At 47.1% G+C, this 20,020-nt stretch overlaps 1 protein-coding gene and 1 long non-coding RNA gene across 8 annotated transcripts in view; one reads left to right on the top strand and one right to left on the bottom strand.

The window, feature by feature from the left end:
- The window catches only part of LOC139749596 (uncharacterized), a 186,208-nt gene that overhangs the window by 105,256 nt on the left and 60,932 nt on the right, over positions 1 to 20,020 (top strand). The gene's annotated exons all lie outside the window — the stretch shown is intronic.
- The window catches only part of LOC139749594 (protein groucho-like), a 100,214-nt gene that overhangs the window by 33,110 nt on the left and 47,084 nt on the right, over positions 1 to 20,020 (bottom strand). For 5 of the 7 annotated variants that reach the window (XM_071663685.1, XM_071663692.1, XM_071663689.1 and 2 more), the window contains 5 exons: positions 10,878 to 10,941; positions 8,080 to 8,124; positions 7,248 to 7,310; positions 5,453 to 5,527; positions 3,294 to 3,560 (listed from right to left, as the gene is read on the bottom strand). In XM_071663685.1, the coding sequence (XP_071519786.1) occupies positions 3,294 to 3,560; positions 5,453 to 5,527; positions 7,248 to 7,310; positions 8,080 to 8,124; positions 10,878 to 10,941 (514 nt within the window). The remainder of the gene's footprint in view (positions 1 to 3,293; positions 3,561 to 5,452; positions 5,528 to 7,247; positions 7,311 to 8,079; positions 8,125 to 10,877; positions 10,942 to 20,020) is intronic. The other 2 variants (XM_071663687.1, XM_071663691.1) reach the window with 2 other exon arrangements.

The raw sequence follows: 20,020 nt of genomic DNA, 5'->3' as shown, positions 1-20,020 counted from the left end.
TCATCATCATCATCATCATCATCATCATCATCATCATCATCATCATCATCATCATCATCATCATCATCATCATCATCATCATCATCATCATCATCATCATCATCATCATCATCATCATCATCATCATCATCATCATCATCATCATCATCATCATCATCATCATCATCATCATCATCATCATCATCATCATCATCATCATCATCATCATCATCATCATCATCATCATCATCATCATCATCATCATCATCATCATCATCATCATCATCATCATCATCATCATCATCATCATCATCATCATCATCATCATCATCATCATCATCATCATCATCATCATCATCATCATCATCATCATCATCATCATCATCATCATCATCATCATCATCATCATCATCATCATCATCATCATCATCATCATCATCATCATCATCATCATCATCATCATCATCATCATCATCATCATCATCATCATCATCATCATCATCATCATCATCATCATCATCATCATCATCATCATCATCATCATCATCATCATCATCATCATCATCATCATCATCATCATCATCATCATCATCATCATCATCATCATCATCATCATCATCATCATCATCATCATCATCATCATCATCATCATCATCATCATCATCATCATCATCATCATCATCATCATCATCATCATCATCATCATCATCATCATCATCATCATCATCATCATCATCATCATCATCATCATCATCATCATCATCATCATCATCATCATCATCATCATCATCATCATCATCATCATCATCATCATCATCATCATCATCATCATCATCATCATCATCATCATCATCATCATCATCATCATCATCATCATCATCATCATCATCATCATCATCATCATCATCATCATCATCATCATCATCATCATCATCATCATCATCATCATCATCATCATCATCATCATCATCATCATCATCATCATCATCATCATCATCATCATCATCATCATCATCATCATCATCATCATCATCATCATCATCATCATCATCATCATCATCATCACAGGTCGCATTCCCAAACACTGGCTAATCTACCAGAGAAAATCCCAAAACGCTTGCCTCAAGTGCAAGTTCTCCTCCACAACAGGTCCAAGCTAAGCGAGGCCCATACACACATAGACCCACACATGTACATGGACGTCCCCGTAGCGAGGATGAGGAACCAGCCACACCCAGATGCATCCAATGCTCCCCCCAGAAGAACTACCGATGCTCGGCTACGCACAACTCACAACACTAGAGATGATCCCTCCCTCCCTCCCGCCCGCCCGCACCCACAACCCCCACCCCACCAAACAACCCGTGATCCCTCCCTCCTCCCGCCCCCACAAACCCCCACCCCACCAACAACCCGTTGGTGTGTGTGTCTTTTGACAACTTTCCGTGTCGACGACATATTGGCCCACATCCCCCCCTCAGGCGTCGAGCAGGAGGACATCTGTATCTGGAGATTGCGTTGTCTGTTCGTCTGCGTCTCAGGACGGCCTTGTGTCTACAGCACCTACGCTCGGCTGTATTAGAAAATACCCCAATACTGGCGTGTCTTACCTTAGCGTATCAAAGACCGGATGGGCCACAAGAGGGGGTGTGTTGTCTGGGTGGCCGGGTGAGGTGGGTGGTAAGGGCGGCACCTTGGCCTGGGTGAGGTGGGTGGTGAGGGCGGCACCTTGGCCTCGGTGTATGGCGAGACGGAAGACGGAGGCGGTGCAGTTGGTTGGCCCGGGAGGAGTCACAAAGAGTTCGGGAGGGTGAGGGGAAGAGGCAACGGAGGCTGGATGGATGCGGGAGAGAGGCGTGGTCAGTGGTGGTCAAGGGGTTGGTTGTGGTGGGGGAGAGGGTTCTGGAGAGGTGAGTGAGGCTTGTGGAGGCCATGAGGTTGGTGGTTGTGGTAGGAGAGGGGTTCTGGAGAGGTGAGTGAGGCTTGTGGTGGCCATGAGGTTGGTGTGAGGGTCTTAGAGAGGTCTGGTTGGGATTTCCTGGCCTCCGAGTCCCAGAGAAACGAGGAGGGAGGGAGGGGTAGAGGGGAGTTCCTCGTTCACAGGTCAGGTACTGATAACAGTGTTACGTCATCTACATGGGGTACGACAGCGTATCATCTCATGCTCAACACGGCGCATTGAGCGAAGTCGAAAGATTATCACAACCGCCCGGTATGGATAGTAATCGCTGAAGTGGTAATAATACATACACAATGTACGAGAAAAAGACACATCAGCGCCATCAGCGCTTGAGAAACAGAATGCATAAAACAAGGATACATCATCACAATAAAAAATGAGGGGAGAGGGATGGTTATTTTCACATAGAACTAAGGAACGTGGCATAATGGTTTACAACTCTCACAATCATAGGCACTTTAGAGGTGATGATCAGAGCTGTTCAGGGATGGTCGCGTGCTGTCATCTATCATGCTATAGCCTCCGGTTCTGGGACACTCCGTCGGATAATGGCGGTGTGTGCCGGGATATGGTATTATCATCTTACTGCTTAGTGGCGTTAAAGGCTGGGTGAGGAGGGAAGAGGGAGAGGTACGTGGCTGGGGACCATCACAGGCTGGAGAGAGGGAGGAGGGGAGAAGGTCCGGTCGGGACGTGATGGGAAGCAAGGCAGATGCCACATTCTCTCGCCTGGGGTAATCAGGCCGGGGTGTGTGTATGGGAAGGAAGGAGAGAAAGGGGGTGGGTGAAGATATGGCGGACCCCTCTCACAACACCACAGGGCCTCGGGACCTTACATAACCGGCCCTAAACACACACACACACACACACACACACACACACACACACACACAGGGAAGACTCCTCCCCTAAACACTGGGGAGAGACTGCACCACTGATAGGCTCTTGGGGAGAATATGACAGGGACCAGACGGATTTGCATGAACGACTGGGGAGAGAGAGAGAGAGAGAGAGAGAGAGAGAGAGAGAGAGAGAGAGAGAGAGAGAGAGAGAGAGAGAGAGAGATACACGTTTACACACACACACACACACACACACACACACACACACATATATATATATATATATATATATATATATATATATATATATATATATATATATATATATATATATATATATGGGACAAAGACGTGACCTAGATATACACCGAAGGACGGGTATCCTCGAGTGGGAAGACATGAATGTGTGGTGGGGGAAATTACAATACAAACAACTGTGTGTGTGTGTGACCCCCCCCAGTCTACCAGGTGTACACAACAATAACAGAAGCAGAGATGCAGGTGGTACTCACAGCACGTTCGTCCAGGAGGGAGGAGGCTCGGTCGTCGGGTCGCTCCCTCTTGTCGTCGGAGCGTCCGAGGTCGGGCTTGCCCAGCACGGAGAGCGGGTGGGTGGGCAGGCCCATGAGGGAGGCGGAGGACACGGCCGACAGGAGCCCCGGGGGCGCGGCGGTGGACGGAGGGAGGCCGGGCATGCCCGCCAGGGATGGGTGGGGAGCCATGGGCAGCGTGGGTGCGTGGGCGCCATGCGGGATGCCTGCCTGGGCGTGCATCTGTTGCTGAGGACAAACCACCACCAACATCAGTACATCCGACACCACCCATTACACACACCACCCACTACATAGACACACACACACACACCACCCACTACATAGACACACACACACACCACCCACTACACACACCATCAGTACACCCACTACAGACACCACTCAACCATTACTACACCACACAACACCACTTACCACTACGAATACAACCGCAAATACAACAACTTACCACTATACACCCTAGAATACAACGGTCAATACACCAACTTACCACTACAAACATAGGATACAGCTCTAAATACACCCGTACATATCACCTATCATCATCATCATCATCTAACCCCGTTTACAACCGCTGCTGCCTCTCTAGGGAGGAAGATGGTGAAGATGTGCAGTTAGTGCAGGGGGGTTAAGGTCAGGTCAGGTCAAGTTAGCTAGACACCTGCCTAACTCACAGACTCTGGTCTTGGCAGCCTTTCCAAACATGAACCTCACTTCATCAACAAAATCAAAACTAAATAATCATTCAAAGTAAAATGAATATGCAAATTAACAAAAGGGTAACGTGAAGCAACGTGCCCAATTCGGCACCTCGTCCATTCCTCTACCGTGTTCCTTGTGCACGTAACACACGCCCGGGATTTTGTACCTCAAATACGGACATGTCTGGAAGTAGGTCTGCTGGTGGGGTAAATTATCTGCCATATCTTCAGAACTTATACCATCAACCTCCATCTATACTCTTCTTCATTCATATAAGGGGCTGTACATTAATTACGTTCATTAATTACTTTCTTTCATCTAATATATATATATATATATATATATATATATATATATATATATATATATATATATATATATATATATATATATGGGCTATGCATTAATATCGTTCCCTCATTTTATGGAGCCTTTACCATCTCTACTTTTTACGAGGAATAAGCTCTTAATTACATCAATATATATATATATATATATATATATATATATATATATATATATATATATATATACACACACACACACAGCCAGTCGGCCCATGGCCGACTGGCCGGACCCAGGATTCGAACCCGGGCATTAATTATGCTCAGTTAATTATACTTTAATCACGTGCAATAATCTCAACACGGGACGTACATCCATTAAGTGTTTTTCCCCACTGCTTCCTCCTCCTCCTCCTCCTTCCCCCCATGTGCACTCCCTCCTGGCCCAGCTTGTCAATGTTTGCAAATCAAAGTTTTTCATTTACGTCAACCGTAAACCTGACTTTTTAAAACGGACAAGATTATTCCATCAATTTTTTTCTCTTCTTCATCTCTACTTCCTTCACTCATATATATATACAATGAAATACTCTTTAAAGAATACAATTAATTCTCAATTAAAACAATCTCGTATTCAATAATCAATTGAACAACCTCGTATTAAGTAAACTACTAAAGGCCCTTTGTGGGGACGTAATCCAGCAACGCTCTCTTCATAAAAAGCCACACTTTGATTACGTACACAAATGTACAACCCCTTACCTAAGTCATCACTAAAACCATTGTACCATCATCTACCCTACGACCATACTACAATCTACCACACGACCTTATGTAGAGGTGAACCGTTCACAAGAACATACTGGCTGTTACACTACAGATTCAAACCCCAGTGAGTTCGAAGGTACGACCCTCGAGCACGAAGGTAGGTAGGTACGACCCTCTGGTATGATGGGCTGGCCTCTAGTAGCCTGACAATTAAGAGACTGAACGAGAGGAGAACAGGGGGGGGGGGCCACCAATACCCGAAAGCCGTGCCGCCGTGGTCGAGGATCGAACCGTTGTGCTCACGAGGCCATGATGAGTGAAGGAGGAGGATGTACGTTATGTATAGGGTCGGGTGGTACTCACCCCAATGATAGCGTTCAGTTCGGTCATCGTCACCTGCTTCGCCCGCTCCACGGCCGTCGCAACCTGCTGTTGATGCTGAGGGCAAGAGGAAACACAGGGGGGAGTTAATACCACAACCTCTGACGCAAACACATACGGGTACAGTTTGTACCACAACCTCTGACGCAAACACATACGGGTACAGTTTGTACCACAACCTCTGACGCAAACATACAGGTACAGTATGTGATCCGGGCAGTGGTATAAATGACCTCACACACACACACACACACACACACACACACACACACCTGTTTAACGAACCCCCTCACACTTCTGTAAGACAGTCGGCTCCGCTTGGCGCAAAGAAAAAAAAAAGATATGGAAGGTGGACTGTGCGTTTCATGGATTGCCAGAAAGCGTTTGACACTATTCCATAAGGGGGAATGATAAAGAAGCTGGATCTCCAGGAAAGGAGTATGGTGGTGACTGATGGTTAAAGATCATCTTAGTGTAAGGAAACAAAAGACACAAGTCAGTGGAGTCTTCTAGGTAGAGTTCAACGGTCATTAATTGGTGTGTGGCAGGGATTGGTCTTGGAAACCACAATTCTTCTTGATCTATGGGTGTGACTTGCTCAAAGGACTGGACTCGTGTATCTGCCTACGTTTGCAGACGATGCTAAGGTCATGAGAATTCTAAAAATCAGAAAGACAACTGAGAAATTTGAAGGGATGGGGTCCCCATGGGTGCAAAACTCCCTCCTCATATAAGACATAAAGATAATTACACACACACACACACACACACACAGTAATCACACATATGCCGAAAATATAATAAAGAAATACAGCCTGTAACACATTTCATCAACTGATTCATCATCTAACTACGACAGACTAGCCCCCGGCTCACACAGGGAAAAAAGAAAACAATTAAAATGAAATAATGTTACGATTCTAACAAAAAAAAAAAAGAAAATATTTATGTACATCATTTACACCTTTCCTTAGAGTAACTAAACATACGTTGTTAATAGATTTTAATCCATTTTATTTCCATAAAGTTTACGTTTGGTTCTTTATCTCTTTAATGCTACTATATCATATTACATTAAGTGTAACCTATAATCTCAATCCGGTAAACATCCTAGGAGTCTTCATACTTACGAACACCATTAATATAACACATAGGATATGTAAACAAGTCTCCAAAGTGAATGTCATTTTAAAGCTGTCATTTATTGTACCCGGCGATCACATATTATTGTACCTGGGGATCATATATTATTGTACCTGGGGATCATATATTATTGTACCTGACGATCATATATCGTTGTACCTGATGATCATATATCATTGTACCTGATGATCATATATCGAAAGCCATGTCTAAGACAAACACCACATGGAACCCAAAAGACATATTTCTAAAAAATTCATAAAAGTCACCTTTGCTCCCTTATTAACGTCCTCCAAAAGTAGTGTGATAACTTACCAATACTTTTTTGTGTGGTTTAAGTCAATATGGAGGTTTTTATTCTTCTAAAATTAAGCACAATCTAACATGAGCCATCACAGAGAGGATATATAACCCCACACACACACACAACCACAGTGCCCCAACCCCACACAAACACACACACACACACACAGTGCCCCAACCCCACACAAACACACACACACACACACACACACAGTGCCCCAACCCCACACACATACACAGTACCCCAACCCCCCACACATACACAGTGCCCCAACCCCACACGTGCACAGTGCCCCAACCCCACACGTACACAGTGCCCCAAGTAACTCACCTCCTGAGACAAGAATGGTAGGACCTGGGCGATGATAGCGTTCAGCCGCTTCGCGATCTCCGTCTGTCAAGGAGGAAAAAAAAAAAGAAAGAGATAACATGGAATTAGCCAAGTGTCACTACCAGCAACGGGTTTTACGTCTTCCCCGAAAACCACAAAAAAGACACAAGTCTCACCGCCCACATTTGTCACATTGAAGACGGCGTCTCAACACCACATTTATCACAATGAAGGCCAGTAAAAGGGCCTTGGGTGTGGATTGCAATAATCTTTTATCATAAGCATGACAGGATTTATTAGAAAATATTACTCTATTTTTTTTATTTTTTTGGGGGGGTGAGGGGAGAAACTGTACAGCTATCCTGCCACACTGGCGCCAGATTTCTGTACAATATAAAGAATCCGTCAATTTCCTCTCAACAAACAGTTCACCCGCTCAAGGTGTGTACCATCGTGATCACAGGGTTGTGTACCGTCGCGTTGACGGACGTACCGTCGTGTTGACGGACGTACCGTCGTGTTGACGGACGTACCGTCGTGCTGACGGACGTACAGTCGTGTTGACGGACGTACAGTCGTGTTGACGGACGTACCGTCGTGTTGACGGACGTACCGTCGTGTTGACGGACGTACCGTCGCCTTGACGGACGTACCGTCGTGTTGACGGACGTACCGTCGTGTTGACGGACGTACAGTCGTGTTGACGGACGTACCGTCGTGTTGACGGACGTACCGTCGTGTTGACAGACGTACCGTCGTGTTGACGGACGTACCGTCGTGTTCACAACGTTAAAAAACAAACACACAACACAGGGCCACCAGAGCCACTCACCTGTTTATGCATCTCCACGTTGAGCCCATACGACATCTCGTAATACTGCAAGAGAAGGATAAATAATTATTACGTTATCAAATAAATGAACGAACATTTCTCCGACCAAACACACGATACATAATTAAACACGATCCAGTCTTTAATTAAGCAGGATCCAGTACTGAATAAGCAGGATTCAATCCTCAATAAGGAGGATCGAGTATCAAATTAAGCAGGATCCAGTACTCAACAAGCAGGATTCAGTCCTCAATAAGCAGGATCCAGTACTCAACAAGCAGGATTCAGGCCTCAATAAGCAGGATCCAGTCTTTAACTAAGCAGGATTCAGTCCTCAGTAAGCAGGATCCAGTACTCAATAAGCAGGATTCAGTCCTAAATAAGCAGGATCCAATCTACATCAAGCAGGACGGACCCTACCTTCAATTAACCAGGATACAAACTACAAATAACCATAAATCACCACTAATTCTATACCCACGTCATCCATGAGATACATTGTTGCTGTGGACCATGAGCATCATTACTCCAGCCTAATTACTTACAAGGGTCATTAGGACAGAATTATTCACATACTTAGTCCACTATCATTACTCTAGTTGTACTATTATTAGTAACCATAACTCTAGCCTCATTAGTCAAGTAATTTCGTATACTATCGTCCAGCATACCATCATGTCAAAAACAATTAGTCCAGCCTCATCATTCGTAATTATGACACGCTCAGAATCACTCTAGCATTAACCATCGGTCATCCGTCATTAAAATCTAAATGACTCAGACTATTGATGCTGGAGTTGATGTGCTAATAATGCTCTGGCATCATTACTCCAGCAAGTGTCATCATCATTAGCGTGGCAACATTACTCTCAAGTCACGACAGCATTATTAGCTACAGCAGCGCCATTAACCTAGTCTACGACAACCTACATCATTACTGTAGTGTTACCAGCCAAGCGTCATTAGTGTAGCACAATTAGCACCACTACCCAGCCCATTATCCGTCATTAAGATCATTAGCGTAGCCTCGGGAGCAGTAATGAAACAACACACTGTGGGGAAGGGAGAGGGTCACACCCCCTGTAATGCTGTGGTCGGCAATACAGTGGTATTACGTTCAAATATCTCGGGGACTAGAGTAAGGCCCAAGACGGTGTTCCACGTCGGTGGGATCTCCGACCTTGTGGTATTCCTCAAACTCGCTGGGAGTTATAGGCTTCTCGTCCGAAAGGCTTTCGTTAGAGACGGGATTACAAAGGCAACAGAGGGAAAAAAAATTTTATTACATTGCAAATGCCGTTCTACGCTACTGTATTATTTTTGCTACCTCGCAAACGCGGGAGACAGCGACAAAGTATAAAAAAAAAAAAAATATATATATATATATATATATATATATATATATATATATATATATATATATAACATTATATGGGCACTACACATATATAGAGGTGTCGGGTACATGTCCATTTAGCTACGTCGGTCATCTCAAAGTCTAAACGATCGCTGGCGTAGGTAGGTAGGTAGGTAGGCTTGGGTCGCCAGCGAAGGCAGAGGCGCTGTTCAAATTCGAACGTCACTGTTCCGAAGGTGGTCGACCTTCCTCGACGCTCGAGTGTGTTGATTTTCACAGAGAAATGGTATGATGAGGAACCCCGCATGACTTCATGATGTGCCCTTCTACCATATACCCTTACTGAAACGCTTTATATATATATATATATATATATATATATATATATATATATATATATATATATATATATATACACAAAGAATATTTTTAAATAAAATCAATATCATTTTTCTTGTGGTTTCGTGAATCATAGGTCTGTTCACAGCGCCTGATTAGAAACATGGTACGAAGCCTTTGACACAGCGAACCCCCTGTGCGTTCGGAGACAGTGGATGCTCCGATGATCCCCCTGGATATATCAGGATTCAGTAGACAAACGGGCACATACCTTTACTGAAATAAGTGAGAGCCAAAGACATCTAATTATACACACGCAAGCCAACACTGCAAACATCTCCCATCAAATCACTGGTGTCCGAAGACCTCCCAACAATGTCTCGCGGGAGCAGTTAAATGAACAACGCCGACACGGTTTGTAAACCCTCCCTTTTAATGTTGCTCCGAACCTTTCAAACCCTTGCAATCCGTAGATGGCAAACGGCGCGAACCCACGACCGATCATGTGACTGGTTCACCTCAGTGTGTCGAATGTCGTTTCGAACCTCAAGTCCCGTAGAATAAGAGCCTCACGGTGTTGGCAACACTCGCTGCGTTACGGGAGGCCGCCTCTGTCTGTGTGTGTACACACGTACCTGAAGGAGTTACCAACATTCCACTCATACCTCATCCTACCTCTGGCGAAGCACTTAACCGCAGTAACCAACATTATTAAGGTTTTTTTGCGTCACACGCGCTCGTCACGAGTCCGTCCGTCACGTCGTCACAGCGTCACGAGTCCGTCCGTCACGTCGTCACAGTGTTTTTAAAAGGCGTGTGATATCACAATCAAATACAGTGCTGTTATCAGTCATCACTCACCGAGCTGGTGTTACTGTAACTACCGTAAGTCTAACTATCCTAAGTCCCCCTTCCCCCCCCCCTCCAATCCAAAGGGTCAAGGTCAAAGGGCAGTGAATACCTAGAGGTCGTCCACCGTCGTGCTCCAGGGGGAAGGGGTTTGAGGAGGGGCTGGAATTCAGTCCCCTTCCCCCGCTCAAAACAAACCCACCGTGTGTGTGTGTGTGTGTGTGTGTGTGCGTGTGTGTGTGTGTGCGCTCACCATGACGTAGTGCCTCTGCATCTCGGTCTTCTCGCTCGCCAACTTCTCGCACTCCAGCTTCAACCTGTGTGGGGGAGAGAGAGAGAGAGAGTGAGTGAGGTGTGGCCATCAGTCTGTGGGGAGCAGCAGTCAATATACTGGTAGCAAGAGAGGGAGGGAGGGAAGAGAGGTGGGGAGAGAATCCTGCATGACACCTCGGGGGAATGGCAGGTACACCTGGGGAAGGAGGGGATAGATAGATAGATAGACAGATAGATAGACAGATAGATACATAAATGGAGAGAGAGAGAGAGAGAGAGAGAGAGAGAGAGAGAGAGAGAGAGAGAGAGGTATGTGGGGTGGGGGTGGAGGAAGGACATTAACGCCCCCAGGGGGTTAATGTCAGTGCAGTCTCAAAGCTGACAGATCTGTCTTGACAGCTTTAGCGTGCGCTTGATCAGCTTGAGGCTGTGGAGGGCATGGGAAAAAGATTTATATATATATATATATATATATATATATATATATATATATATATATATATATATATATATATATATATATATATATTTCTAGCAACTACATTATCACATTCACATCTCTAATACCTATGGAACTAATAGCTCAAATTTGTGGTTTAATAAACTGATAACTGGTAGAACATTGAAATAAATAAATCAAATAAATAAATAATGTATTGTATCGAGTAAGACTTATAAAGAATATTCATAAAGTGCAAAACTTTTGTGACTCTTTCGCAACCTGTATATACATATACATCTGTCGTAATATGCGGGTACAGACCACATGTGTACAGCCACACGACTGGTGAGGGGGGTTGACAGACACCAAACCATACACACCACATGGTTGGGACAGGCAGAGGAACCCTGGTGCTGGACAAATGGGGTTAAGTGTGTTTTAATAGGTCCTGATTACCGTAAAATATTTGAAAAATAAAATTTATATGAGAAGGGGTAAATAGCATGATGCAATTAACATAGAGAACTCCCCCCCCCCCCCCAATATGGGATGGACATGGAATATGGGAAGGACTGACTGACTGTCCCATTCCCGTCTGACCAGAGGGGCCCCTTCCACACCTGACGGAGTGGCATGTCTTGTATATCTAACACCTTGAGGGCCACGGTTCGACTCCTCGGGTTTTCCATCACCACGGACTGTTGAACCAACCCTCCCTCCCTTCCCTCCTCCTCCTCCTCCACCTGAACCTCGGACCTGACCCCTCGAAATGCCCCGGCCATCACGCTCGAGGGGGTCGAGCCCCGAGACACCAAGGCGGGCGGCGGGGCTGGAGAGAAAAAGGGAAGCGGAGGACGGGAAGAAAACGGCGTACAGGGAGGAGGAAGAGGGGGCTGGAACGGGAAGACAACGAAGACTGAAGATATAAAAAGAGAGAGCAACAGAAGAGGAACAGAGAGGCAAGGGGTAAAGATAAGAAGGATGGAAAGGAGGCAAAGGAAGGGAAGAACACAACACAGGATGCAGAACATATCATTAACAGCAAAATGACTCCAGGATGTACAGCGTCAAAGGCTCTATGCTACAACCCGCTCGGCAGCACTCTAACCCCCGACACACACACACCCACCCCTAAATCTCTCTCTCTCTCTCTCTCTCTCTCTCTCTCTCTCTCTCTCTCTCTCTCTCTCTCTCTCTCTCTCTCTCTCTCTCTCTCTCTCTCTATCTATCTCACCCAGGCCCCCCCTACCGCCTCCCCTCCGTCTTTTATCGTGCCACCTTCCCCCCCCCCATCCACCACCACGCTTCCCTTTTTAACCCTCCCTCACCTTCCCTCCACCTACCCTCCCTCACCCTCACCTACCCTTTGTCCGGGAAGTGAACCGTCTTGAGGCTGAGGCGCCGTTGGTTGCCGTCTTGTGTCAGTGGAAGAGTCTCTCTCTCTCTCTCTCTCTCTCTCTCTCTCTCTCTCTCTCTCTCTCTCTCTCTCGGTGCCAAGAGTTCCAAAAGCAGCCAAATTGGATCTTTTGCTCGACCAAGCTTCGGGTGAACCGCGAGGGGCGGGCGGCCGCAGACCCACGTAAACCCTCCCTCACCACCAGACAGCTTGGCTAGCCTGATCCATCCTCCTCAATACACCTATACCCGGGGGCGTCCCGTCTTTCATCCCCGCATCCCCACAGTGTTTCTGACGACGACAACCGCGATATGTTACGTAAGGTCATGAGCCTCGGTAGCTCAAGGCCTTTCCTTACACCTATGAATTATGGAAAAAAAAAAAAATGGCAATTCTTTCTTGACTGTGGTCATTTTTTTCCCAACTCTTTCTTGCCTCCATAGTGCCAGTCAAGAGCGGTTTCTTGGGTGTAGAGCTGGAAAAGCGTGCCTTCAAGGATTCTCCAAAAGGGCTTAACTAATGCAAGTCGCTCACTCCCGCCAAGGATAAGGTGCACCCCACGACAGCTTGCTCTGCCAAGAGGGTGGGAGGTAAACGCCCAAGTGAGACAGACAGACAGACAGACAGACAGACAGCAGCGTCTTCAACCTAGTGCCCCGGGTACGTCCTGGTTCGCTCATCCGCCACACCAAATAACGCTGGAGATAAGCGAGCTGTAGGTGTGAGGTGGGTGTTGAGGGGGTCTGTGTTATGGCTATCCCTTCTTCCCCCCATCCCTGTCTCCCTACGAGCATGGTAAACGAGGCCTAACTTGGTGGTTGACCCCAAGTCGAAAAGGTGTGGGTACGACGCGTCGCTTGAAACCAGGCCAGAGGGCCACTGCCTGACGGGGGAGATAAGTGGGGAGAAGAAATTAGAGGAGGAGGAGGAGGGGCGAGTTTGAGGAGAGGTGGACAGTCTGTGGTCATGATGCATGTGGTGTACAGAAGTGATCATACGAGGGGGAAGGAATAGTGTTGAGGGAAGGAAGGAAGGAAGAAGTGAGGGAGGGAAGGAAGGGAAGAGGGAGGGAGGGAGTATATGGCGGGGTAACATAAAACTCATAGGAACGGACGCTTACAAAAAAAAGTGACACCTGGTGGTCCATGCTGTCCACCCTCCTGGACCAGCATACCTGAGTCCGAACCGTGTGTATGTGTGTGTGTGTGTGAGGGGGAGGGAGTCCTGCCCCGCAGGTTTGAGAGGGGCCCCTAGGCCCAAGCTGACGACTAGCTAGAACCAGCCATCCACAAGACCTGTGTAGGACGTGTACCACCCGCTGATGCATATTCGGGCGGGGGGTCTTCACCTCCACCAACAGCACCAGGCTGTTGGGCCGGGTCGTTGGTCGACCAAGGCATTGGCGGCCGCTGCCCTCAGAGCCTCCACAGCACAAGCCAGGCTGGCTGGTGTGGTACACTACGGAAGCAGGAGGTGTGTTGCAGTCTGCTGGAGGAGGAGGGAGGGGTATGTTGTGAAGGTTATCTCGGGTTTGCCACGTCCAGACATCACAATAAACAATGGGGTTCTAATTCTCTCATTATTGCTTTATTCTATTTTTTTTATTTTAGTTAAATAATCCATCTTGTTTATCACACCAGTACGGGGGTCCATGTAGGTTAACCACGGCACACCTTCCCGCTACGTCTCAACAAGAACATCTCCATTAAACCCTCTCTCTCTCTCTCTCTCTCTCTCTCTCTCTCTCTCTCTCTCTCTCTCTCTCTCTCTCTCTCTCTCCTCAAGCCCCAGATGGAGTGGGGGGAGTGGCGCCTCTCCTTTTTTTTAAGCGCCCTCGCTAATTTAAATGTCAAGAGTTGACGTGAGCAGCAAATTCTCTCTCTCTCTCTCTCTCTCTCTCTCTCTCTCTCTCTCTCTCTCTCTCTCTCTCTCTCTCTCTGTAGTGTATATATAAGCTTTGTGAACACCCATCAATTATACACGCGACCTCACGGGGCCCCAGCTGGTCGGTCGGTTGAACGATACCGATGGAGGTGTGTGCGGAAGGATCTTAAATATTTTTTTTTCTTATTGAACAAAAACAACACAGCGTCGGTGTTATGTTCTTGTTGTGAAGGGGGGTGGGGGAAGCGGGGGGGAGCTCGGTGTTATGTTCTTGTTGTGATGGGGGGGGGGGGACAGAGAGAAGTGGTGGAGGGTTTTTTTTCACATTGACCTTATCATCCACCAACCCCTACCCCGACGACACGCCAGCTAAACATGATATAAAAGATCCACAAATGTTCACTGTGTCGTCCTCGTGTTCCCCTAGTCTGTCAAACTAGCGTCTCCCCCCACCCCTCTCCAGCAGCTCTCTCTCTCTCTCTCTCTCTCTCTCTCTCTCTCTCTCTCTCTCTCTCTCTCTCTCTCTCTGACCACCTACCTACCTACCTAATTACCCACCCCCCCCACCCTCCATCCCCCCGCGAATGTGAAGAAGATGTGTTCACCACTGTTCTCCTGTTCAGCCTGTGATTGAACACCGCCGTCGTCAGCAGACGAGAGTGTTCATATATAACATTCGAGATCGAGTGGTGAAGAGAGATGGCATGTTGATGCGCAAGAGTCGTTTATGTATTCATGAACGGAAAGGTAAAAAAAATAAAAAAAACTGGTCGGGCAGGCATGGATCCCACTCACACACACACACACACACACAGTATCTAACATGAACATCTGTTTGTTCTTCATGTTTTGGTGAGAGAGAGAGATATATCTCCTTCCCAAGTACACAGAACGTTGGTTCTCGCTGTCGACAGCGAGAGGGGGAGTCGGGCGACGGCAACTGCTGCTGCACCACAGGATAGACATCAAGTTCTTCATCAAACAATCCTCCTTGTAAGCTGGGCAATCCGCGGGTTACGATGCTCCAGTCTTTACACACACACACACATCAAAGTTAGGAACATTTACCTTATAATCGTTATAGTAACATCACATGCCATCTGGACTGGTCATTCTACGTACTCGACAAGCGTCCATTTCTATGCAGTCTACGAGTTCCTATTTCTATGGACTCTACTGGAAGTGTGGAGGGGGGCCGCCACAGCGTTACGTCAGACGGAGGGAAAAGGGTGACAGGTCCTTCACCACCACATCTGTTGCCTGTTGTAACCTCCTCCCCCTCTGTCTCCCCTTTCCCCATAGCCCTCACGGACCCCCACCTCCAACCGTGGAGAGCCCTTAATCTCCGGCCCTTCTGGCCACACACACACACACACACACACACACACACACACACACACACATCATCAACGTCTTTCCGTTGTGCCTTAATGACGCTAGTCGCTCTCTCCCTGATAACCCACCCGGCAGTGGCTGTCGGGTGTCACTCCCTTGGCCCCCAGGTAACCTGCCTCTCCTTCTCCACACGCGGGTCCAGCCAGACGCAGGCGACCCCTCGCTCCATCTCGCGCACATCACACTCGACAACACCTAACTCGCCACCAACCTTTCTCTCTTTTAAACCTCTTTTAATCTTCCTGGCGATGAGCACGACGCGCGCGGCACCCACCCGACGGCAACCTCAACCCCCCCCCGTCGTGGGTAGGTAGGTGGGTACTTTCTCTATCCCCCTACCCCCCCCCCCCCCTCCTCCTCCTCCTCTCCTCATAAGCTTGCCGGGAATCGAACCCGTCCTCTCGAATCCCCGTGGCTGGCATGACCAATCCCAACACACGGCACACATCTCCTTAATCCAATTAGGAAGCCATTGATCGGTGAGCCAGGGGGGGCGGGGGCGGCCTCCCTCTCTCTCTCTCTCCCTTTCTCTCACTCTCCATCGTCTCCTCCAATTACCACCACTCTCTCTCTCTCTCTCTCTCTCTCTCTCTCTCTCTCTCTCTCTCTCTCTCTCTCTCTCTCTCTCTCTCTCTCTCTCTCTCTCCCTTTCTCTCACTCTCCATCGTCTCCTCCAATTACCACTACTCTCTCTCTCTCTCTCTCTCTCTCTCTCTCTCTCTCTCTCTCTCTCTCTCTCCTACCGCCACCTCCCCTCCCCCAGCCCGCCGGCCCTACCACAATGGTGCCTGCCAACACCACCCCCTGCCAACACCACCCCCTGCCAACACCACCCCTTCCATCAAGCTTTACTATCCCTCCCTGGCTTTATTATCCTCCACCTAGACTTACTATCCTATCTAAGCATTACTATAGGCCCCAGGCTTTACTTATCCTCCCCAAGCTTTACTATCCTCCCCAAGCTTTACTTATCCTCCCCAAGCTTTACTTATCCTCCCCAAGCTATATTTATCCTCCCCAGGCTATACTTATCCTCCCCAAGCTATCCTTATCCTCCCCAAGCTTTACTTATCCTCCCCAAGCTATACTTATCCTCCCCAAGCTTTACTTATCCTCCCCAAGCTATACTTATCCTCCCCAAGCTATATTTATCCTCCCCAGGCTATACTTATCCTCCCCAAGCTATCCTTATCCTCCCCAAGCTTTACTTATCCTCCCCAAGCTATACTTATCCTCCCCAAGCTTTACTTATCCTCCCCAAGCTATACTTATCCTCCCCAAGCTTTACTTATCCTCCCCAAGCTTTACTTATCCTCCCAAAGCTATACTTATCCTCCCCAAGCTTTACTTATCCTCCCAAAGCTATACTTATCCTCCCAAAGCTATACATATCCTTCCCAAGCTATACTTATCCTCCCCAAGCTTTACTTATCCTCCCCAAGCTTTACTTATCCTCCCCAAGCTTTACTTATCCTCCCCAAGCTTTACTTATCCTCCCTAAGCTTTACTTATCCTCCCCAAGCTATACTTATCCTCCCCAAGCTTTACTTATCCTCCCCAAGCTATACTTATCCTCCCCAGGCTATACTTATCCTCCCCAAGCTATCCTTATCCTCCCCAAGCTTTACTTATCCTCCCTAAGCTTTACTTATCCTCCCCAAGCTTTACTTATCCTCCCCAAGCTATACCTATCCTCCCCAGGCTATACTTATCCTCCCCAAGCTATCCTTATCCTCCCCAAGCTTTACTTATCCTCCCCAAGCTATACTTATCCTCCCCAAGCTTTACTTATCCTCCCCAAGCTATACTTATCCTCCCCAAGCTTTACTTATCCTCCCCAAGCTTTACTTATCCTCCCAAAGCTATACTTATCCTCCCCAAGCTTTACTTATCCTCCCAAAGCTATACTTATCCTCCCAAAGCTATACATATCCTTCCCAAGCTATACTTATCCTCCCCAAGCTTTACTTATCCTCCCTAAGCTTTACTTATCCTCCCCAAGCTTTACTTATCCTCCCCAAGCTTTACTTATCCTCCCTAAGCTTTACTTATCCTCCCCAAGCTATACTTATCCTCCCCAAGCTTTACTTATCCTCCCTAAGCTTTACTTATCCTCCCCAAGCTATACTTATCCTCCCCAGGCTTAACAATCCACCTTCGCTTCTACAATTCTCCCCTCGCTTTGCTATCCTCCCTAACCCTTTCCTCTCCTCCCCAGGCTTCCTTCTCCTCCTCCTCCTCCTCCTCCTCCTCACCCCTCTTTCCCCTTTACCCAAGCCAATCTTCCCGGCCGGGACAGACCTCCCCTCCCCCAGCACCCCTCTCCCCAGCCTCCCCTCCATAAACTCGCCCCCTTTTTTTTTTCCTCCACCCCACATTACTCCCAGCCATAATGAGCCTCATCGCCTGGTGTAGGGTAGCCGCCCAGGCCTGCGGGGAGGACGAGGGCAAAATGGGAGAGATACGAGGGGTGCTAAAGAGAGGGTGAAGTGCCGGGGAGAGGGCGGGGAGGATAGGAACATTGGCCGTTTAGTTATTATGAGAGAGTCCGGATTCTCAGAGAGACCTCTTTACATTTTCAGCTTAGCAAACAACTTTATATATATATATATATATATATATATATATATATATATATATATATATATATGACAAGTTATATTTCTTGTATCTCCCTTGATGATGAGATTATTACACGAAAGTGCACTTGGGAACTTATCGTGTTTCATTTTCCCGTAGACTCATATATATATATATATATATATATATATATATATATATATATATATATATATATATATATATATATATAATGAGGTGGGCTTAATTAGGGCATTCAGTTGCCCGTGCTGCCTCAAAAAAATATCACCTCACAGCACTCACAAAAGCCTTTAAAGATGAGGGCTTGGATGGAGTGTGTTCAGGATGCCTGGAGGAGGAGGAGAGCACACACACACAGACACACACACACACACACACACACACACACACACACACACACACACACACACACACACACACACGGACCACGGCCGCTCGTCGCCACAGTCGCCTTGTACCAGAGTTCTCACAGACAAGATGGTCAGACCTGTCCTTATTACATACCTACCACTGTGAACGTCATAAACCACCCATGTAAACAAGTGCCCAGATGAGCAAGTCAACAAGCTCATTTCTCCCCCACTCGGCCCACGTTAACTACCGTATAATACTATATTCATCAATTAATCTTCAATTAATCATCTCTTAATCCATAATGTATAAAGCGTAGTATTTACCCTGTAAACACCCTGGTGTGTCTGCCATCCCGCTCCCCAGTTCTGTAACGTCTCAACTACATATTTTATTTTTGGCCTAGTTTCAGCAAAGCGTTCTGTATTCATTTATTATTCATCCATTTATCTACGCACAAAAGGAAAGCATGCGGCTCAACACCACAAGGGGAAGAGAGCGAGGCCCCCTCTCTGGTGCACACCGCCGACGGAAAAGGGGAAAAAATGTGTGAAAACGAGAGAGAGAGAGAGAGAGAGGCGGCACTCCAGTTGAGCGAGGTAATATGGCAAACACACAAAGGGGACGAGGGACCAAAGAGACTGGGTAAAGATCTAGACGAGGAAGAAGGGGGAAGAAAGGAATAAGGGACAAAGGGTAAAAAAAGTGCAGTTAACTGAGGGAAAGAGAGAGAGAGTGTGTGAGTGAGACAGACCGGGTGAGAGAGTGAGGGAGAAGCCAGAGATATGTGAAGGTGGACAAGGAGATAATGGGTGTGTGAGAGAGAGAGAGAGAGAGAGAGAGAGAGAGAGAGAGAGAGACCGGGTGAGAGAGTGAGGGAGAAGCCAGAGACATGGACAAGGAAATAATGGGGGTGAGAGAGAGAGAGAGAGAGAGAGAGAGAGAGAGAGAGAGAGAGAGAGAGAGAGAGAGAGAGAGAGAGAGAAGCCAGAGATATGTGAAGGTGGACAAGGAGATAATGGGTGAGAGAGAGAGAGAGAGAGAGAGAGAGAGA

Source organism: Panulirus ornatus, chromosome 7 (assembly GCF_036320965.1).
Source record: "Panulirus ornatus isolate Po-2019 chromosome 7, ASM3632096v1, whole genome shotgun sequence".
Lineage (NCBI taxonomy): Eukaryota > Metazoa > Arthropoda > Malacostraca > Decapoda > Palinuridae > Panulirus > Panulirus ornatus.
Note: the sequence above shows the minus strand (reverse complement) of the source record. Positions and strands in the feature narration are given on the sequence as shown.